General features: G+C 51.1%; 1 protein-coding gene and 1 long non-coding RNA gene across 5 annotated transcripts; one reads left to right on the plus strand and one right to left on the minus strand.

Moving 5' to 3' along the window:
• Window positions 1–1,034: 1,034 nt before the first annotated feature.
• IL1RN (interleukin 1 receptor antagonist) lies at window positions 1,035–14,278 on the minus strand. 4 transcript variants are annotated; one of them, XM_059188356.1, is made up of 5 exons: window positions 14,122–14,278; window positions 6,011–6,062; window positions 4,643–4,731; window positions 3,446–3,558; window positions 1,035–2,309 (listed from the first exon to the last, which is right to left on the minus strand). In XM_059188356.1, exons 1-5 carry the CDS (start codon window positions 14,129–14,131, stop codon window positions 2,097–2,099), a joined length of 477 nt encoding a protein of 158 aa, XP_059044339.1. In that variant the 5' UTR covers window positions 14,132–14,278; the 3' UTR covers window positions 1,035–2,096. The 4 variants fall into 4 exon arrangements, with proteins under 4 accessions (XP_059044339.1, XP_059044338.1, XP_059044337.1 ...); XM_059188355.1 differs by lacking the exon at window positions 14,122–14,278 and adding an exon at window positions 6,205–6,285; XM_059188354.1 differs by lacking the exon at window positions 14,122–14,278 and having other exon boundaries at window positions 6,011–6,192.
• Window positions 6,353–9,411, plus strand: LOC131840427 (uncharacterized). The gene is made up of 4 exons (XR_009357343.1): window positions 6,353–6,433; window positions 8,291–8,413; window positions 8,734–8,853; window positions 9,100–9,411. It is a non-coding gene; the product is annotated as an uncharacterized LOC131840427 (long non-coding RNA).
• Window positions 14,279–22,820: the final 8,542 nt, after the last annotated feature.

Genomic DNA, 22,820 nt, shown 5'->3' on the forward strand with positions numbered 1-22,820 from the left:
GGTTCGAGACCTGCAGCCCCGCCTCGTGGCCTAGCTTTGTTGAGCTCTGTTTCCCGGACCTTGGAGGCAAGTGCCAGGAGTGCTGTTTGCAAACCCTGTCTCAGTCAGCTCTCTCTAGGAACAAGGAGCAGCAGGCCTCAAGGACGGAGGCCACCCAGTCGGGTCTGACTCGAGGGCTCCAGAGACCAAGTCCAGAAGTCAGCAGAACCCGGGAGGGAGGAGGGACCACACTGGCAGCTGGCCTGGCTGGTAGCCGAGCCAGGTCCGAGGACGATCTTAAGCTCCTACACCTCGAGGGGCCAAATTCAATAGTCTACCCGGCGATCTCATTATTTCCCAGTGCCCCCTTTCCTCACTCCCCAGAGGGGCAAGGCTTTTCTTTTTTTAGATTTTGAAATTGTGAAATATAGCATACACCCAGAAAACCACCTAACCGCAGCCAAGAGATAGAGTGTCGTCTGGATCCTAAAAGCCTCCGGGTGCTCCCATCTGACCCTCTGTCTCCCAGGGGATCACCCAGCCGCCCCGCTTTCGGACACAGCCCATCCCTGCTTCTCTCTCTGTTTTCACCCCCTGTCTGCACACCCCTCCCTGCAAAGGCTGAGTTTGTCCTGTTTTAGCTTTATGTCCACAGACTCGCGCTCCAGGAGCGCTTAATGTGACTCCCATTGTGACTCCCGCAGCCCCCGTCATGTGGTCAAGGTGCACCTCCCTGTGGCACGCAGCCGACTGCCGTTCACCCGCTTTCTGTGCTTTATATGAACATACACAATATCTGTATTCATTCCTCGGTGATGGGTGTTTGGATGGTTTTCTGTTGGCGGCTATCGTGGACAGTGGTTCTACCCACCTTCCTGACAGGGAGATCCGCTCTCACAGATCCAGAGAGAATGAGGCCCAAGGAGGAAAGGATTCTCAGAAGAGAGGCAGCCAGGCCTAGCCCCCAGGGTGAGAAAGGCCCCTTGGCTTCCTCGTTTCCCAGGCTCTCCACGCACCAACCCTGGCGAGGCCAAAGACATAGCCAGCAAAGTAGGTACGTTTTCAAGATTTTATTGTAAAACAGAGCTTCAGTCACAGGGAGTAGCAGACTTTCTACTCTGCACACATAACACACATTCAGTGAGCATACGCTGATGGCCAAACACAGTCAGGTCATGCTCCCTGCTCTCAGGAGCTCAGAATCTGGGGCTCTGGGCTGGGAGACAGACGGACACAACCGTCCTTGAACAAGTCTCAGAGCATCCGAAGTGCTAAAATAGTCCAAGAGCAATTCCTCCCTCCCAGGAGACCTGGCCCCAGGGAAGCCAAAGTTGTGCACCCTGGGAGCTGGGAGCTTCTGATGGGCGGGCTGGGAGAGGAAAAGCGGGGGCCGCTGTACAAGGCCTGGAGTGGAGATGGTGCCGGGCCTGGGCAGTGGGAGCCAGATGTGAGGAACGTGACAGAAAGAGAAAAACTAGGGACCAGCATAACAAACTAATTTCTCATTTTTGCAGGTTAGGGTGTTACAAAAATAAGACAGGGAAACCAAAAGGGAGAGCTCCTTTCCCCCTCCCCCGCCCCCTTTCCAGAAAGGCCACAGTCTCTAAATAAAGGACTCTCTTTCAGACTGGATGCAATTGGCTTAAAAGAAAAAGGAAATCCTTGTCCTCCATTGTGGCACAGACTCTGTGAGTTTTCCTCACAGAACAGCCTCAGTTTGCAAAACAAGGCTTGGCAGGCAGCGTGGGGCGTGAGGGATCCCTCCAGGGCGAGAGAGAAGGACAAGGAGTCATGGCGGGCAGAGCGGAGGGCCGGCTGGCCGAGCAGCCTGGCTTCCATCCGGAAGGCACAGGCCCCGCTCGAAGGCCTGGAGCAGGGCTGTGGCTTGAGCTGCACGTTAGAAAGACTACCATGGAGGCAGCATCGAGGTCACTTAGCTGAGGGGCTGGCGACAGAGTCCTGTCACGGGGGCTCTCGGCCATCCTTCCGAGGGCCCACCCCACCAAGGCTGCCCCTCCCAGCCCCCGCGACAGCCAGGAGGCCGCGGGCAGCGTGGTGAGGTGTCTGTGGAGTCATCGATGTGCTGGGCATGGGGCAAGTGCGGCCTGGTCCCACCACTAGTCTTTCTGGAAGTAGAACTTGGTGACCGTCCTGGCCTCTTCGGGGGTGTTGGTGAAGCTGACGGGCCGGTCGGCCTCAAGTGCTGTGCAGAGGAACCAGCCGGGGCAGGCGGCAGACTCGAAGCGGGTGGTGGGGCCGCTGTCCGAGAGGATGAAGGTGAAACGCTTGTCTTGATCCTTGCTCTTACTCAGGTCGGTGATGTTAACTGCCTGGAGGCCAAGACAGGAGCAGTGAGGGCTGGGGAGCCCAGGGATCTGTGCTGCCTCCCTCCCCCTGCTCACACTTGGCCCCTGGCTGGCCTAGAGAAGGAGCTGGAGAAACACTGACCAGGGACCCCTGCAGCTGGCCATGTGTCCCGGGCTGTCTGGGACAGCAGTGACACAAAGAGGCTGTCCCACAGTCACGCCTTGACTTTGGGGAATCTGGCCGCTCTAGCCTTGGGCCAGGACATTTGGTAAACACATGGCGTCTTCAGCAGAGGGCAGTGCACATGGAGGCCGGAGTTCTCTCCTGGCCTGCGCCTCTGGCAAGAGGGCATGGCGACGGGGGGTGGGCAGAGGTCAGCACAGCACGTTGGGCACAGTACACACAACGTCCTCCTCATCCCCCCTCCACACGGAGTAGTCGCCCTCTGAAAGAATGCCCCTGTCCTGCGGTCGGGAGAAGGGACGGTGCCCCAGTTAGTTCCAGCCACTCACACTGAGTAAAGATCCTGACCCACAAGCCCCTGAGGCAAAGCCATCTCTTCCCCTTCACACTGCGGGGAGCAAGGAGCACAGGGCCCCAGATGGGATGCCAGTGGGTGGGTTTGAGTAAATAAGGATTAGAAGAGAAAGGTCTTGAAGCTTCACTTCCTTGGGAAGAGGGCAAGTCCAAGTGGATCAGGGGCCTTGGGCAGGAGAGTGCCACACAGAGAATGGGGCCTCCAAGGCAACCATGCTTCCCAGTCCCCTCCCTTCTCGAGACTAGACTTAGCCCCACGCCTGGCTTCAGCCAATGGGATGTGAGCTGAATGATGTCAGTGAGGGTTTGATACACATTTGCACATGGAGGCTTGTCTTTGTGGAATAATCTGGCTTGGAAGCCAGCAGCCATGCTGTGAGGAGGCCCACGCTGACCTCGGGAGAGCATGCGGAACAGCAGCCTGGGGAGTGAGAAGCCATCATCTCCCCCCACCCCCAGCAGAACTCCTCACTGATGCTGCTGCGGGAGGCACAGGAGCTATGCCAAGCGGAGCACACAGCCCGCTGCACCTGCCTCATCAACCCCAAGCCCGAGAAAGAGCCTACTGCCATTGTTCCAGCTATGGGGTTTGGGGTGGTTGTTATCTGAGATGGGTCCTTACCTCCAGCTGGAGCCTGGTCTCATCGCCAGACTTGACACAGGACAGACACAGCTTCCCCCCATGGATCCCCAGGAACACGGTATGAGGCTCGATGGGCACCACATCTAACTTCTCTGGGGAAGAGCAGAAGGCAGGGTCAGGTTGCACAGAGAGAAGGAGGCAGCCCAGACTCTCCCAGGAGATTTTTCTGTCTCCCCCCACTGCCCACCCACCAACTAAACCCCGAAGGTCAGAAGGACAGGAAAGCCCCATCTTCCTGGTCTGCCTTCAAACAGAAGATCAAACCAAGTAGTCTCTGTTACTCTTCAAGGACTGTGTTGCCTAGATTCTGCTCTGTGTGGTTCCTGTCCTTTTTTCTACCCAGGACATCTGTGCTCCAGGTCTCCAGAGGTGCAGGAAAATAGCACACTGGGCCCTAGGGCTTGGTCTACAGGCACCTGGGTGACTTTGAACCTGCCTCTTGGCCTTGGTAGTCTCTGAGCCTTCACACAGCAGTGAGAATCTCAGCCTTCCTGTGCTTCGGCATGTTCATCAGGAGAATTAACAGAAGGACAGGAAAGGCCAGTCTTATACTCTTTTAGGGCAAGGCAGGGAGCTGAGAACAAGGGGACGGGGCAGGGTGGGAGCCATCCCTTGTGCCAAGTCAGCCAACAAGGATGTGAAAACATCCCAGGAAGCTCATGCTCAGAGACTCTCTCATGGCGCCATCATGCCGGCCTCATTTCCCTGAAGGAGAAATTGAGGGATGGAGTGGGGGAAGCCTGCCCAAGCTCATGGAGCTTGTTTAGAACAAGGACCAGAACATGGCTGATGTTGTGTCCGAGGATAAGGGACAGAACCCAGATTTAGATGTGGTGGGTTCGTTTTGGGTGGTAGTTAGGATCTGAACAACATAGGAACATGGAAGCCTTCATAGTCATGGAGGAAAAGGGAGCACCTTACTTTCTGTGCCCTCTCCCTGCCAGCTGTGGCCCTGTGACACCGTGCCAGCAGGTGGGGGCTCCAGAACTAGATAACTCTCCTACCCTCCTGAGGCTGCCCTCGAGTGTGGCCAGGCCTCCCCCAGCTTCCAACTCAGCCACAAAGATCCAGCGAGAGTTAGGACTTTGAACCGAAGGTTTTGGGGAGCAAGCCACAGACTCCAGGCCAACATGACCCAGGACCCACAAAGCATCCACTCTCCTGGCAACCACTCACCTTCCAATTTAGTATTTGATCCTTGCAAGTACCCAGCAACCAGCTGGTTGTTCCTCAGGTAGAAGGTCTTCTGGTTAATATCCCAGATTCTGAAATGCAAAAGCCCCCCACTATGGTGAACAACCTCTGTATGCCCAGTCCTGTGCCTCCCCCCACTCTTCCTGTGTCCCCCAGAGCTCACTGAATCTGCATTCAGCTTTCTGATACAGGTGTGGTGCTTTAGCCCAGCCCTGGCATGGAGGAGACGCTGAGGTCTACATGGACGAAGAGGAGGCCCAGCTGTCACCTCTCGAAAGCAGTGTACCCACATTCTACCATGGTAGCCACCAGCCACATGTGGCCATCGAGCCCTTGGTGAAGGGCTGAGAGCCAAGCTTGCATAGCCCCAACCTGAACACGGGCCCTCTGTGCCCTGCTGCCCACCTGTGTGACCTTGGAACTGTGCCTCATCTCCTCACAAGTGAAGTGTGGCAACCAATGCCCGTAACATCGGGTGACTTTGGGGAGCTCATGAGCTCAGTGAGGGATGGCTGGACAAAATGTAAAAATCGGACCTTTCCAGATTCTTCTGAGCTCCTGGATGAGTCTCCTACTAGAGACCTCAAAGTGCATCTCCTGGAGCCCCCAGTCAGTAGGAGGAGGCAGAGGCAAAGCCCATGAAGAAGTTCCCATGTCTAGAAATGCACACACATACACACATGCACAGAATCCCAAACTGCATCTTAAGCCAGGGAAACTCGATTCAAGGGTGAAGTCACCCTGGTGTGGCTTAGTCCCAGAATGTTACAGGACAGAGGGCCCATGGGGACAGAGCCATAGCCTGTTGATTTTACAATGTTGGTGACATCTCACAAAACTCCTGGCCCAATTTTTTTAAATCACAGTCATGCTCAGGGGCTCTTTGATCTTCACAACAACCCAGTAAGGCAGGCAGAGGGTTATCCTTAACCCCATGTCACAGACAGGGAAACTGAGGCCACAAAGGAGCGGGGTCCTCCATCATGTCCACACGGACCCACAAGGCTGGCTGGCAGTCTGGGCCTCCGGGCTGTGCACCGCCCACAGTGGGCCTCCCTCTGGCTGCCTTGCCCAGCCAAGAGCCTCAGCATGACTCCATGGCTGTCACTCACTGAGTTGCCAGAGTCTCTGGGACAATCAGCCAGGCCTCTGGCCAAGTTCTGCCCATCTGAGATATTCTGAGACACACTCCCTAAAGACCACGGATGTGGCTCCCCTTTCCTGAATAACGGACCTCCCTTTCCAGCCCAAACTCAGATTGCAGTCACCGTGGTGGCCAGTGGCCCCCCACGGCCAGTAGTGGCTCCATTTGCCTGTCCGTCCACCATGCCTTCGCAGGGGCGGCCTTACCTGAAGACTTGCATCCTGCAAGGTCTCTTCCCCGAGGGATGGCAGGCTATCTCTGAATGGAACAGGAAAAGGAGGAAAGAGATCAGGTAACTGAGGGGATACCTGCAGGTGTCCATTCTGCGGCCACAGCGAGGCAACACGACACTGCCATTTCGAGCCCCGAGTTGCCGCTTATAAAGAAAATAGTCACTCACCCAAGCCGCCCTGTCCTACTCTGAGAAACGGAAATGCCCTCATATTTCCAAAATGAGAAACCCTTGTTGTTGTCACTTTCAACGGTGCTGAGTGTCGCAACGGGGTGTCGTAACTGATTCCCTCCCCTTTTCCCCCATGCAATTTCCCCAAAATTAAGATTTCTATTTCCCCTTCACTGAGTTCCTGGGAAGAGCGCGATGAAAACTGACTCCCTCATTGGCCTGACAGGTATCCTGAAACGGTTTGTTGACCTTTTTAAAAATAGATATAAGGGGAAAAAAAAATAGATTTAAGTAGAAAAAATCCTCCTTTCTAACAAGCCAAGTGGTGGGGCCCTTCGGCACACAGAACAGTCTCATGACACTTTGTGTTCTTTGAAGGATGGACAGCCGTGCTGGACTCTGGACCAGGGACTAGTAAACATTCTGTAAAGGACCAGATAGTAAATATTTTAGGGTTTGTCTCTGTCATGATTTCTCAGCTCAGCTATTGTCGCTTAAACAGTGATAGGTGATCTGTAAATGACAAGCCAGTTACCTTCTAACACAATTTACAAATACAGGGCATTTCTGTTTTTCAGAATAGGACAGGGCAGCTTGAGTTTTTGTTGAAGTTGTTTTTGGCTGCATTTGGCTTGAAGTCCGCTGATCCCTGCCGTGGAGTCAGTTTCCTGAGAGGTGTTTCAACCTCAGCTCTCTCTCTGGGATCCACGTCTTTAAAGTATGGTCTTGGAAAAATGGGGTCAACTTAACTCTTGGACAGATGGATCCAGATTTCACCTCTGCCACTTGCCATTTGCTACCCATGTGACCTTGAACTTCTCGGGGCTCTGCCTCTGCCCCTTCTGCCTCAGTGCCCAGAGTGGGGTTGATCATGTCTTCCTCTATGGGTGAAAAGAGGGAGGAAGGAGGAGGTAGGAAGGAAAAGAGAAAGGAAGAGAGGAAGGGAGACAGGAAGGAAGAAATTCCAGCCTGCAGTGAGCACACATAAGCATTAACTTCTTCCCTTACTACGTTCTAGAAGTTAGGAAAAAGGTATGCATATTCCCATTTATGGATGGCAAGAGCATGGACAGGGCTTTACGTAATCAGAGGGCCCAGCGTTAATGCAGAAGCACAGATTACACCATTGGAGAACTGGGTGGGAGCTCGGCAGTGGTCTTACCCACCCTATCATTGTCTTGAAGAACATTCAGAAAGACCCAAAGAGGGAAAGGGACCTGCCCAAGGTCACACAGAGCATTAACAGCAAAGGTACGCCTAAGAATCTGGGTCCCCAGACCCCCAGCCAGTGGTCATCCTGTTCAACAGCTGATCTTGATGAGTCTGACTTTATTTTTAACCAACAAATCAGTGTCATTGTCCAAATGAGGTCAAAATCCTTCAAAGAGGATGGCTACATTGTATAGTTGAAAGTTGCTAAAAGAGTCGATCATAAAAGTTCTCATCACAAGAAAAAAGATACTTTTATAACTATGTATATAAAACAGATGATAGGTGAAAACAGCTATGTTGTATACCACTAATGTTATATGTCAATTATACTTTAATTAAATATAATTTAATGTTATATGTCAATTATATCTCAATTTTTAAAAAAATTAATATGTTATATGCCAATTACACCTCAATTTTAAAAGATTTTTTAAAATAAAGGTTACAGATGAATTTCTCATATCTTTAAAAAACTCTTTCAGAGCAAATGGAATATTTCTGCAAAAATTGTATCACTTCTCTGGGTGATTACTTTGAGGGACAAAGTGACTTGTACTTGTCCCCTCGGTCCTCACAAGATGAGTGACCTTGAGGAAGGCGTTCGCCTTTGAAACACATGCAAGAAAGAATATCTACCTTTGAGGGCCAAGGGGGAGTTCTGTTGGTTTGGGGGAGGGCTGGCTGGAGGATGTGATGGGTAAGAACCTGCTTGATTATTTGCCACATTCATTCAGCATTTGCTGAATAATTTCTGGAACACCTACGAATCATCAGGGGCCTAAACTGGTCACCACCCCTGCTGAGAGGGAAGGCAGCAAGCCCCCACTGTGGTAAGTTCTCTCCTTCTTGTCTTTTAATGCCACTTCCGAAGCCCTCCTTGATATCACCCCAGCACCCCTTGAAAAACATCCCTGGAGACTGAAGAAAAGGATGACTTGCCCAGGGGGCGCCAAGGGGCTCCGTCCTGCCTGCCTGCCCTCAGACAGCATTCCAGGTGAAGGTCCCACCCACACTGTGGCTCCTGGGTAAATGCTCCCCTGTCTCCAGCCCAAATTCAGAGAGACAGATTTCTCTCAGAGAGACAGATTTCTCCCAGAGAGCAGAACCCTGGGTTCTCCACCTTTGCTGGAGAAGTGGCCTAGCAGGCCTTTCCAGGTGGGGAGGAGGGAGTCCCTAGGGCCAGGTTGAGAAGTCAGGCTGACCTGGGGCTGCCCTCTCCCATGCCACTTAGGAGCTGGGCCACCCACGCCCTGTTCTCTTGTCTGCAGTTTCATTATCCATTAGACCGGGTTGATAATTGAGGCCTTGTCACAGGTTCCGTGAGGACTGAGATGTTGCACACAGTGTACTCAACCCTGACCCTGGCACGCAGCAGATACTCACACAATGGAAAGCTATTGCGTCTGCCTCTTCGCCCCACGTAAAGTGGGAAAGGTCAGTCACAATGCCCTTAACCCCATCCACCCTGCTCGGCTCACCGGGCTGGACTCCAGAGGGGAGGCCCTCACCGTCTGGGCTGGGGGAGGAAGTGAGCGGGGGACCTGAGGCTCCTCCACTCTCCTCACACTTCTGGCCACAATTCCACTCTTGGTTCCGTCTTATCAAAAATAGTTGGTGTCCCTATGATTTCTGCCCACAGGAAATCTCTGACTAAACTTATTCTCGGTTCTGGGTGCTCAGCCCCTCACTCTAGTTCCCGAATTCAGTTCGATGACCACACCGCGTTGCGGACCCTGCCTTCCCACTCAGACCTTGTGCTCTCCCTGTGAGCTTAAGGCAGCAAACGACATCGAGTGCCTTCTACATGTTGAGCCCTGCCCTGCCCTGGTAACAGCAGAAATGACAAAGGCCCACTCAGAGGGAAATAGGACAACCATGTCCTCGGAGTGACACTCGACAAGCTGTACTGGGACCAAGCCCTGGCCCACTATTGGTGCCTTTAGGGCACCATCCACATAGGAAGGGTTCAATAAATGCTATTTCTCAATCTCAGCTAATTGCATCCCTCAGTTCTAGGATTGCCATCTGCTTCCTTTTCTGGGGGGGGGGGTATGGTTTCTGCCAAAAGTTTCAGTCTTGTCTTTTAAATCCTTGGACATAGTATTCATGGTTCTTGTAAAGCCTATGCCTGCTCAAGGCGTTATCTGAATCCCTGCTGCGTGTCCTTCTGGAATCCGCTTCTGTCTGGTGCACAGGTTGTCTTGCGTATGCCTGGCTGCTTTCTATTGACTGCTGGGCACGGTAGTATAACAAACATTGTAGAGGTCATTTGAGGCCCTGGACATATTGTCTTTATCTAGAGAGGATTCCCTTTTGCTTCCCCTGGGCAGTGAGGCTGGGGGTGCTTCCGGGTGACCTTCCCCCCAGCAGGCTTCCAGTGGTCACAATGGAGCATCAAGAACTAGGCAGGTTACTCCATTTCTGTTCAGTCCTGGTCCTTAGGGTCCCAGCCCAGACCTGGGGTGTTTATCAGGGCCCCTTCTCCTCAGTGGGAGATAAAACACAAATTTTATCCTCTCCTACCCCCTGTCCAACCCCATAAGACTGTCCAAAACTCAGCTGGGGCTTTTGAAACCAGAAAATGTTTCCTGGGCCAAAAGGCCTCCAGGCTGACCTCCACCTGTCGGGGCCTCTGCAGTACTTCAAAGCCCTGGTCATTCTTTGATGCCATCTGATTATTTCGAAATATATTTTGCTAGCTTTGCTGGTTATCACAGCAGGCATTTTGGCCCTGGGCCAGATGTGGAGCCCGATGTGTATTTTTTGAGTTGTATTTTTCAGGATGGCAGAGTCCAAACAGAATTTGGGGGTAGGGGCAGAAGTCGTGAAAAAGTCTGGGCAGAAGTCTGAGGAGGAAGGGCCTTTAATGCTGCACCAAGGGGCAGGGAATTTATCTTAAAGAACCTGGAACCAGAGGGTGACACTGTCAAATTTCTTTCATTAAGATCACCCTGGGGCCCGTGGACAGATAGATGAGACCTGGTGTGTGATCTGGGGCCACTGAGCCTGAAGGCAGGGCTGTGCTGTGCTGGTCCATGTGGACAGCTGGCTTCTCCAAAAAAGTTCCCATTAGTTAGTAGCTTTTGCTGGTTTCTCTGGGATAAACACTCCCTCCGTGGATGATCCCAAGCCACCAGCAGGACCATGCTGAATGCAGAACTGGGAAGAGATGCTCACAAGCGGATCCTGCCGGCTCCGGCACCCCACAGAGATGGGGAGATCTGACGGCTCTTGGTCCTTCTTGGGAGAGAACATCTTATTTCCCAACTCCAATCTCTCCCTGCCTCAGCCCAGCAGCTCAGCCCCCAGGTCCCATTCCCCTCACAGCCAGCGGTCCGTCCCGACAAATCCAGGTCACCAGGACACCTCAGTGAACCTTGGTGTAAACGTTTCCAACTGTGTCTGCTGGCCTGCAGGCAGGTCACACAAACAGCATTCATCAAAATTTAAGCAGCCGGCTTTGGGCGGACAGATGTGCACCTTAATTCGCAACAGCTCGATCTCACGTTTAGATCCTTCAGCCAACTCCTGCGTACGTGAGCGTCACAGCACACAGCACACAGCACACATGCCCAAACTTCGGAAATTTTTACTAAGATAATGGTACAAAGTCTCTGGTTACTCTTTCCAAGAGCTGAGTAAATATATCAGTACAAATAGGAGGAGGACGGGCAAACACCAGCTCACATCTTCTCTTGTCAGTTTCCACCTGCCGAGACCTGCCCTGTAACCAAGTCCATTTTTACGAAACCCAGGAGCTTGTGAGAAGCTGCCCACGGCGACAGGCCAGGTTTGGAGACAGAGGTTCTCCCAGGTGTCTTGGCCCACCTGAGTGCCCTCCTGGCCTGGGGACGGTTGTTGGGAGATTGTATATAAAGTCAACTGTTATCAGTCTCGGCTTCACAAGAAGCATGCTCCCGTCCTGGTCCAAATGGCAAACTTACTGTGGATCTTGTACAAGTTTCCAAGTCTTCCAAGATAGTTTTTGCTCCAGCAGTTCTGGGTCTGATATGGATCTGAACCGAAAGCCATTCTTTATCTGCTTATCTGGTCCTTCTAGAGGCACATGTTTGTTCCTGCCTTCTTGGTTTTGGTGACCAGCTTCATAAGGCAGCTAGCTTCTCCAAAGGCAGGTGGAGAGGGAGAGGGAGCGGGCCAGGAACTGGGGGAGGGCACAGCTGGGTTTCTTACCTTCTGCGCTTCGGGCTCAGGCTGTGTGCTCTTTCTTTTCCATGGATCTCACTTAGCCCTCATGACAACTGCGCCAGGTGGGTATCTTTACACCCACTTTCAAGGCGGGTTTATACTTACACTCACTTCACAGAATAAGAAATCAAGGCTCAGAAAGATTAAATCACTTGCCCCAGATGGTGGCTGAGGCAGGATTTGAACCCAGCTCTTGAATCCCTTCCCATACACCAGTCCTGCCAGAAAGGCAACTGACCTCTTTCCTCTCTGCTTCATTGCACAGGGAATAGAAGCAGAAATTACATTCGCTCTTACGGCGTTCCTTTTGATTGGAACTCATGTCTTCTAGAGAAACAATTTATTCCACAATTGCTTGGAAATTTTAGGAGTTTGTTTTTTTGGTAGTAAGGAAAGGAAAGCTCCTTTTGGAGCTTAACAAGAAAGCTCTATAACTGACTTTGGACTAAGGTGGCCATTTGCCCGGTTTTTCCAGAACTTTCCAATGTTAGTATGGAAAGTCCTGCATCTCCGGAAAGCTGAGATGATTGGTCACCCTATAATACAAATCCTAAAAAGGTGCTCATACCATCTGGTGGCTAGTACTGCAAATTGCAGGCGCGATTAGCTGCCCATCATTGTGTCCTACCCAGCAGAGATGTGATTCATTTTATTAGATAAATACGTAGGTAGATAAAGCACACAAGAACCAAAAGCCTTAGGCTTCCATGCAGGAAAAGAGACCACAGCAGATGCAACGTTGGTCAATCACTCCCCTTTGGATCAAGTTAATTTTTAATTTAGCCATTCACACTTCCTCCAACTATGTAAATCAAAATAGGTCTGCCTCCTGTAGCTCCACATTGGTTTCAAACTTAGGCTATAAAAAAGGAGTTTCTCTATCATTATCACTGCCTCCACCTTTACATCCTCTTCCTCCCGCCTCACCTTCACGCACCTTGGCTGTGAGGTCAGTGGTGTTAGAGAGGAGGAAGAGGGCCAGTGAGAGAAGTTCCATGTCCCAGGTGCACACTCAACTTGGTCCTTGCTCCTCAGTCCTCGAGCTCCCAGACCTTGAGGCAAACCCTAAATCTCTCCATGGTCTCCATGGTCTCCCTTCTCGGAGCCCTGCTCCTTGGCCTCCCAGAAAACATGGTGTCTTCACTGGGCTTGCACGCCCTCGTCTCCTGAACTCGAACTTACTCAGCGCCTACCATGTGCCAGTTGAAAATACTTCAAAGTGGACTGTTTTTAAGCATAAAGGTTCCTTCACATTCTATCACTGTCTGGTTCTGGGAATGGTGTCCTCTTTACACATTTGAAAGAAGGGTAAGACCGTGGGCTGACAATTTAACCCACTCCACTGGAAATCGCCTCACCTGCCGAGGGAAAGGGGAGGATTTGCTGCTCTTGGAAAAACTGCTTGTGGTTTACAAAGTCCTTCTTCCTGCATGAGCTCACTCAGTCTCTGCATCCAAGAGCACAATAGGGTGGTATGGAACAGACCATCTGCAGTGGACCCCAGCTCCTCCCCTTAGAGTGGCTGTCTGGTCTTGGGCAAATTACTTAACCTCTCTGTCCAAGTTCCCACTTATGAAACAGTAAACAGTCTTAGTGCTTCCTCATAGGGTTGTGGTGAGGATTAGAAGAGATGGGTCATGTTAATTGCTCAGCGGAGCGCCTGGTCTGCCGGCTTATGGGAGAATTGGCTATGACCATGCCCATGAGACCCTGAGAGTTGGTCAGCTTCCTCTTGATACTGAGAAGAGGGAGACCCAGAAAGGAAAACAGTTCACCCATTCAAGGTCGAGCACAGAATTCGAAACTAGGTCTTCAGACTCCCAAGTTTAAGTTCTTTTCTCTGTGCCACACAGATCTTAAGCAGAGATTGCAAACCAGTAGCAGCCCACAGGTTGAATATTTTCTTTGCTCACTCTGTTGTTTCATTTAATCAAAATACTGCTGAAGGAAATCGGAATATCTGACTATTCCTGAAAAAAATGAGAAGTTCTGACCACCTGAGCCTGCACCCTCATGAGACAACCATCTGCTAGAACGAATCAGGTGTAGCCAAGGAATTCCGGCCCCTGCCCTTGCGTCTGACCCTTCAGATCTTGAGACCTGGTGCCCAATTCTGTCAGTGTTTCTCATTGAGTTCACATGGTTCTTTCTCCCACTGAACAGAAATATATCCCCAATTTCCACGTCTCTCTCACCAGTGGAAAATGACCAACAGACTCTAAGAGCTCCAGGATTTTTCTTGCAGCAGGTGTGCCCCCTCTGTCACCTGAGGGTCTGGCAGGCATTGGGCTAGTGTCCCCAGCCCCATAGCATCTGTGGGGCCTGCTGCTGCCTCCCCCTCAGCCAGGTCTCCCAGACAGGCCTGGAGCTACCTGCCCTTGACGTCTCCCTGGAAGCTTGCTCTTGAGAGTCTGAGAGCATTTGGTAAACACGAATGGTAGCTATTCCCTCCCCCACCATTTTTCAGATGGAAAAGTAGGAGTGAGAGAAACTTACCTGCAGCCATGGGAAAGGCCTGGTAGAATCCGCAGTCCTATGAGACCGTCCAGCCTCTGGCTCCAGACCAAGCTGCTGCACATAAAGGAGAAGCAGTGGGCACTACCTGTGCCACCACACCTCCCAGGGCGGAGCTGCTCCTTCCCTCCTGATTACCTGCAGAGAGGAAGAGGAAGGGCCTGTGCCTGGCTTTCACACACCCATGCAGGGCTCGCCAAGCCCAGCTTCCAAGAGGGTGACTCAGGCTAACAGAAGCCAAACTGGTTCTTATCTCTGTAAAGCCAGAGATCTCACACGAGGAACTGAGCGGGCTTAGTAAGGCTGGACCTTTATGCCCACCCCACTCTGGGCTCAAGCCGACTGCAGCCCATTCACGCGTGCATGTGCTCTTTCATCCAGACCACGTGGAATGACTTAATCCTGTGTGCCAGGCACTCTTCCGGGCACTGGGGGGGAAAGCCAGATAAGGTCCATGATTATCTAATGGAGGAAGGCAGACAAGAAACTAGTAAACAAATACACTAACTTCGTAGGACAGTATGTGCTCCAGGGGAAATCAGAAGCATGCTCTGTTTTTGAGGGACTTAGGGATGCGCGCATGTTTTACATAAAGTGGAAGGGAAGGCCAGTCTGAGAAGGTGACTCGTGAACTGAGACCTGAGTGACGTCAAAGAAGGGGAAGAGTATCCCAGGGCAGGGAAGAGCAAACGCAAAGACCCTTGGGTGGGGATCTTCTTGGTTTATTTGGGGACCACGTGGAGGCTCATACAGTGGGGACAAGGCTAATGGAGCAGCAGGGTGTCCAACCCTTCTTCCAGTTCCCCTCAGGCTCCCCACCCCAGCAGCTGGCATGACACTGTCCACAAGGCTGGATACTCTCCCCACCTTCTCTCCAAGACCCTATGCCCTAAACTTTCTCTTTGCCTTTCTGAACTTGCTCTCTAGCTTCATGCCCCTGGATCCCACCATCAGGGAGCAGACAACTCAGGGATCCTTAAGACCATCTGGGTTGATGCATGAGGAGTAGTGACAAGGGCTTCCTTGACAAGCTAGAAGTCCCAGATCTTGTCCCCAGGCCTGCAGCTAAGCAGTTGTATGACTCTGGAAGTGTCCTTTAGAGCAGGGGCAGACTGGAGGAAGACATAGCATGCAGACTGTAAAATGCGTTACAAGTTGTAGCATTGAAACAGGCCTTTTCTCTAGACAGGGTTTAAGGGCACAGGGGAAGAAGAAAGTGAAGGAGCAGTCCAGCCTCCTGGCCACCTTCAAACCCGTCTCTTCTGTTGGAGAAGGGAATACCATGCTTACTTGCAGAAGGGGTCTCAAGGGGGGTCTGGGGGAGGGCTTCGCTTTCCCCTAACCCTGTCTCTGGGGCCTGGGCTCGTTCCCAGGGTCCCTCCACTCAACACACAGGGCCTGAGGTCGGCTGGGAGGTGCAGAGAGCCAGAGGAGAGCAGGGTGCCCTTCCCTGGGGACTCCTGACCGCCGGGACTTCCCACAGGGCCCTCACTTCCTGTTCTCTGCAGCCTTGGCTCATCAGCTAGAATGCCAAGGCCTCTGAGATTGGGCTGGGAATTTCTGAAGCAGTTTTCGTAGAGAAATGCCCATTTGCAAGCAAATCAGGAAGTTAATGTTGTAAACCTGGAAAGTTGGGCAGCAGGGGAACCTGCCTACACCGGCCATCGCTTCATCAAGATGAGGCCAAGTCAGTTAACATCGGAAAGAGCACTCTGTGAGGCAGGTTCTCGTGCTTGGGGTTTCAGGTCCTGGCCTCACACACCACGTCTGGGTGATCTTGGAAGCATTGGTAAAATGAGAACACGACTGCTCCCCAGCTTGTGGGGTGGTTGTGAGGACTGAGCTAATAAGTGCTAAGAGTTAATGGCTGCTAATGGGTGCTTAGAGTTCAGGAAGCTAAGCTAATGGGTGCTTAGAGTTCAGAAATCATGCAAGCATTACCTGTTACTTCTGCAGAGCAAGGGTCTGAATTCTTCCTGGGGAGCTAACGGCCTGGTCAGTCTTCAGGCAGTAAGGAGATGGTAAACAAGGCTGCTAGTCAGGGCCGGGGATGGCATGTTGGTTGGTGCACTGGGCTTGCACTGGCCAGCTCTGACTCAGGGCACATCCAAGATGGAGGTCATCTCCACCCCACTAGCCTGGCCCACTCCAGAACTCTCCTCTCCAGGCTTACCACCTCTCCTCCAAAGCTACAAATATCTAAGAGACCAACTGGCCTGGCCTGGGGCACTCAGAGCCCCTGAGAAGCCCAGAGCCAAAAACGCCCCGGAGATGGGGAAGACTGTGTTTATGGGAAAAGCTGGCATTGGAGGCCTTGGGAACTCCTGGTGGCTGGGCGCCCTTGGTGGTGGAGGAGGGCTGCTTCTGCAGAGCACAGAGCTACTCCACCTTCAGCAACAATGATTGAGCACTCATTCTAGCACCAACCTGCCTGGGGCCAGCCAGCTGCACAAGGAAGAAGGGGTTGGGGACCGGAGAGAAGACAGGGTGGAGGCGGGAGGTAACGAGGAGAGCAGGCATCAGGAATGGGGGGATCAATGTTATTCAGAACCCATATCTCTGATTGAGACAGCTGCGGATGAGGTCACCTAACAAGAGAGATGCCAAGTCCCCAAGCAGAAGTCATATACTGGGCTTGATGGCTGGGTCCCTGTCCACTGTGAGGAGACTAAAAGCATCAGAGAGCCCCTCACTGCAGCCAGGGGAAAGAGGCACTGAGGGGGCAGCCCACTTCCTGCAAGTTTACATGAGGTCAGAGCGATGGAGGGGACTTTAGAAAAGAACCAGCATTGAGCTGTTTCCCGTGATCTTAGATAAACGATAGTCCTTGCAGGATCTGTGAGAGTCTACAAAACCCAGGCTCTGCTTGCAAAACAACCCCCTTTATTCCCTGAACTCTGGTGACACAGGCCTCTTGATTTCTCAATATCACCTCCTCCTCCTGCCTTGGGCCTTGGACATATGTTCATCCTCCACATGGAACACCTTTTCCTGCCCCCTCCCACCGACTAGCAGACTAACCTCACCCTGAAGACCTCAGCCCGGACACTTCCTTCCTTTGTGTGATCCTCTGTGTGACATCTATCTCCCTGGCGGGTCACAGCAAGGATTGTGTCTGTTCTGTTCACCATGATAATCCTGACTCTCAGCACAGAACCTGCCATGTGGACGAATGAGTAAAGGAAGAGATTGGAAGCCGCCACTCATGTACATGGCGCCTCTCTCTCCCTCTCTCTCTCTCATACACCCCCCCCCCATACACCTGTATGAAAGAATAAGACTCCCAGCACGACACTCATAAACGGTCACACTGAAACACATAAGTTCACATCAGTCAAGGTCAAGATATGCAGATTCTGCTTAATCCCATGATCCATTCTTCTGCGAACTACCCCTCTCACCTCTACCACAACTCTTGGGGCCAGGCACAGATAAATGTACCTGCCCTTGTCCCCAGGCCATGGCTGACGGGACTTGTGGTGAGAAGCTGCTTCCAACCAGCTGACTGGCAGGAGGTAGAAACTCAAATGCAGAGAGGCCTGGCCATGCCGACATGCTCTCAGACAGAGGCTCCGAGCTGGGAAAGCTCCATACACTTTCGAGCGGCCCCTTGCCGCAGGTGCACAGAGAGACAGAGAAACGTGCTCTGTGGGGAGGGAAGAATGAAGCAGACAGATGTGGAGGTGAGAAGGCAGAGGGCTTTGCCTGACAGCTAAATGTGGCTGGCTTCACATCTCATCACCTCCCTGTCGCCAGGCAGAGGCTCTCACGAGGTCTGACTGCACTTCTTACCACGACGTCCCGTCTCACACACTCCCCGGGATGGTGGACGCTAGCTAGCTCAAGCACGTTTGCCTCCTATGACCAAAGCCTTCAAGGAAACAATCCTATCAAAGCCAACAAGCAACACAGAAGGGAGCTGAGGAGTGAATCCATATGAAAATGCAGGGGGACAGACTCCAGCAAGGCACCGGCTGACAATGGGAAGTCATTCCCCAGATCTGTGCACAGGACACAGCAATTCACACAGCTCTGCCACGGGATCCCGGGCTCCCAGGGCCTGAGGTTTCGTCTGCCAGCTCCCTCACCTCATGGTGTTGACTTGCCTCTGCTTTTCAGCCCACCCACCTTCAGACCTCCTCAGCCACAATGCCTGGGACATGGGAATCTTCCTGGCATTGTTCAAGCTGAACTTCAGCGAGAGGAGAAATTCCTCTGGCTCTCACAGCAGCCAAACTGTAGAAGCTGCCAGCTAGTTCAAGGTGGGATTTGGCCCCTTGTGAAAACAACCAGCCATCACAGCAAAACCTAATGTGCATCCATTCCATGAAGACTTGCCCTCTCCCTTGCCCCCCGACCACTGCCAGGGGCTATGTTAGATCCTGAGGGGACAGAGGTAAGTGGGGCAGGTGTGTCCTTGTCTTCACGGGTTTAGTGTTCACACCCCCAGAAAACTACATCGCAGGGTGGTATGTGCGTGGATACAAGAAGCACGGGGTATTGTGGGAGCACAGAGCAGGGGCACCCTAATCAGGCTTGGGGGAGCAGCCAGGGGAGCGAGATGGGACAGGTAGGGGAGGAGGAAGGAAGAAGAGCTCCACAGTGAAAGGGGTTTAGGCAAAGCAGAGCTGAGAGGTAGCATTCGAGGGCAAGAGCAGCGGCAGCAGCCTGTAGAGTCACAGAGCCCCTGGCCTCTAGGCACTCACCCATCCATGTCATCAAGGGCTCTAGATTTGGGGCAGCATTAGGGGCTCCAGAATTCTGACAGGGGACACTGGGGTGGCAGTCTGGTTAGAAGTGGGGAAAATGGGGCGCCTGGGTGGCTCAGTGGGTTAAAGACTCTGCCTTCAGCTCAGGTCATGATTCCAGTATCCTTGGATCGAACCCCGCTACTTGTCATCTCTGTCTGTCAAATAAATAAATAAAATCTTAAAAAAAAAAAAAAAAAGATACTTAAAAAAAAAAAAAGAAGTGGGGAAAAGGCTGGCAAGAGTTCCACTTGCATTTTCCCTCTTTCACTGTATGCTTACCTGGGGGAGGAGAAGTTGGGGAGCGGATGGTAATTAAGGGGTCCTATTCCCCCTCCCCAAATAACTTGAGGTAAAGTGGATCTCTCTGTTGGGTGTTTCGTGTAACAAGGTGGCTGGGTCCTGGGAAGCTCTACCTCAAATGTTAGTCCCCTAAGAAATCTTCCTCTTCTGAGGCCCGGGGCTTTTATGAGGAAAGAAGCATTCCAACCACAGGGACTTGCGGTGCGTCAGAATTCCTGGAGAGACCGAGCCGCAAGCCTCTCCGTGCTCAGTAACAGGAACACGATTGCCCTGTGGTCTGTTGCAAAGGGTTGCATCACTGGGGAAAGAAGGTTGCACCCAGGAACAGAACGGCCCAGATTCTGGGGTTGCCCCAACCTGGAGGCTTCCCCAGCTGTCAGGTCCCAGGACAGGGGGCCAGGGTCATGGACTTAGGACCCAGGAGAGCCTGCCCATCCTAGTCTGTTGCAAGGACACGGGACACACGCTTAGCCCAGGCCATCTTCTCTGCTACGCTGGTAGGACATGACTTTGTGCAGATGGTTCCATGCAAACCCACTCTCCTTTGCGGTTCACACCTGATGAGGCTGATTTTCATGTATGCGCACAGAGCTGAGCATGACACAGAGACTAGCACACAGGGTACTTACTGGGGAGTTAGCTCAGGATCTGCCCCGGCGTGGTGTGAATAAAGAAGGACCAAGCCGAGGGAGTTGGCAAGCTGAGCTGTCAGAACACAGGCTCAGCCCTTGCCCTCAGACGTCTGGAGCTAGGGAGGGCCTGGCAAGAGAGTCGGGTCTCCACACCCAACACTGAAAGGTCATTGGATGCAGGCTTCCCTTGGAGAGCAGACGTGATTTGTGCAGGTGCAGGCCATTGTCCTGGGGCAGGGGCAGGCCTGGGCAGCCCCGCCAGCGTCTACAGCAGGCAGTGTCCAATGCCAGCCACCATGCTACCCAAGGGACTAGCTGCCTGAATTTTCACAACTTCAGCATGTTTTACTATTATCTTCACTTTACAGATGAGGAAACTGAGGCTCACAGTTGTCTGACTCAGACCCTCCTTCCCCATAACGTCTCGTTCCCAAGCAAAGCCCTGGATGGGTAGTCAGGAAACCTCAGCACAGAAGACCCTCACTTGCCGTCTAGTCACTGACCGTTTTCCAGGGGAGCCTTTCTTCCTTTCTGGGGTTCAGTTTTCCCAGCTCTAAAATGGGGATTCTTATACTTGATCTACCTTTTGCTGGATGTGCTTTATGAATCGCTAACCCATCTACAAATAACAGATGGAATTCTTATTACACAGGAAAAACAGTATGAGATCTAAGAAATGGCAGGATATAAGACCACCCCCAGTCTTGGAGGATGGCCAGAAACCTAAACCTTTCAGGCACTCCCGCTGGTAGAGGGCCAATGCGATCACCTCCTTTTGGTAAATGGACAGATGCAGGTAAATGACAGAGAAGTCTGTCAACAGAACAGAGGCCAAGAATTAATTCCCAGAGTGCATGTCCAACAGGGCCCTAGTATGGATCTGATGACACGATGGAAGAAAGAGCTGTCCCAGCCAAGAGAAAACAGACTTGCCCAGAAGGGTTAGAAGGAAGGGAACACTTGTGAAATGGCCACCTGTGTTGGGCATCATGCCAGATGCTTTATATAGGTGAGGTTTTCATCTCTTCAATAACCAGAGGCTTTTGAGAATCGACAATCAGAGGTCTGAAGGTGGGGGTAACTGGAAACCAGGAAGGGGAAGGACTGTGGCTTTCTCGGGCACACCTGTCAGCCTCCTACCAGGTGAAGAACTTACTCCAGTGCCACAGGAGTACCAGGAGCGTTAATGTCTGGCCAGCACATGAACCTCTTTCTGCCCAAAAGTGCAAACTGTGGAAGAGCGTGAAAACCTCAGCAAGTTGCTAATCAGCTGACCTTAGAACAGGGAGATTCTTCAGGATTATCTCAGTGGGCTCAATGTAACCCCCAAGGGTCCTTCAAAGTAGAAGAGGGAGACAGAAAAGGAGTCAGAGTGATATCATGTGACAAGGACCCAACATCCATTACTGGCTTTGAAGATGGAGAAAGGGGCCACCAGTCAAGAAATGCAGGAAGCTTCTAGAAGGTAGTGAAAGCAAGGAAGCAGTTTGTCTCCTGAACCTCTAGAAGCCCTGTTGACTGGCACCTTGATTCTACACAATGAGACTTGGATCAGAGTTCTGACCTGAAGAAATGGGAGATAGTTTTGTGTTGTTCTGAGCCACAACATTAGTGGCAAGTTGGTTCAACAGCTAATGAAAAACTAATATACCTTCTGTCTGGAATAATTTTCCTTCTTTTTTAAACACTCTTTGTTCTTTTAGTGAAGGCTTGTTGGTGGTAAACTCATTTGTTATTTACCTGTAAATATCCTTATGGGTTACTTTTTCTTTGTAGATAGTTTTAATAGGTATATGATTCTGTATTAACAGTTTATTTTCTCTCAGCACTTTGAAGAGAATGATGATTTCTAAAAACTCAATTTAGTTCTTTCTCCAAACTGCCTGGTCATTTGTTATTTTTCTCTCTTGCTCACATTTTGATATAGTTTTGTTGGTTTTTATTTTTTTCTTTGAGTATTTCAAACATGTTATTTAAAATTTTGAATCTGGTAAGTCTGAAGTCGTAGGGGCCTCAATCTGTTAATTGTGTTTCAGACTCTGAGGTTCCCACATTGCTGGGATCATGTCATACCTGAAGCTGGAGGTATGAGTCATGAAGTCAAATTCCCTCTGGGAATTCTGAAGTCTACTGGTGACAGTCGCAAAACTCCGGGGGAAAAAAAAAAGGAAAAGAAATACAATGACTTATTCATAGCATTAGCGTTCTGACACCAAACAAAGCAATGTAGCTTTTTGTTAAGACAGACAAAAATGAGCAATAATGAATTGAACTTTTTAGTTAAAGCAGTTATTATAGAACAAAGGCTCTGAAGCTGAGAGGTGTCAGTGGAGAGGCCTGAGAAGGGCCATGAACTCATTTAAGTTTTATGCAATAGGTCAGGTTCATTTTGGGGGTAAGGATTCATATCTTAAAAAGATGTATAATCTAAAAACAAGTTAAGAATCACTACTCTGGGGGCGCCTGGGTGGCTCAGTTGATTAAGCACTTGACTCTTGAATTCTGCTCAGGTCATAATCTCAGGGTTGTGAGATCGAGCCCCGCATTAGGCTCCCACTGGGCATGGGGCCTGCTTACAATTCTCTCCCCACTCGTGCATGTGTACATGTGAGCTCTCGCTCTTAAAAAAAAAAATCACTACACTGGAGGAACTTCAAAAATGAAAATAAACTCAAATTTATTATTTTTTATTTTCATAGTCCTTTGCTGTCCTAGTTCTTAACACATCCTTTCCTTTCTGTAAATTCCCAAAGAGAGACTTGTTTATTTTCCCATGTGTGATTTTGAATTCAAGTTCCATTACAAATTGAAAAGAAAAATACCAAAATTCTAGCAGACCAGTAAACAAAGGAAATTTTGCAAAAAGCTGAAGTCAAATGGAAGACAGAAATGTAGAAAATGTTCAACTGACATCATTAAAAAAGAGACCATAGTTAAAATAAGTCATTTATACCTAATGAATGAATGAAAATTAGGAAAACCCCACTTCCCAACACTG

Source organism: Mustela lutreola, chromosome 9 (assembly GCF_030435805.1).
Source record: "Mustela lutreola isolate mMusLut2 chromosome 9, mMusLut2.pri, whole genome shotgun sequence".
Classification (NCBI taxonomy): domain Eukaryota; kingdom Metazoa; phylum Chordata; class Mammalia; order Carnivora; family Mustelidae; genus Mustela; species Mustela lutreola.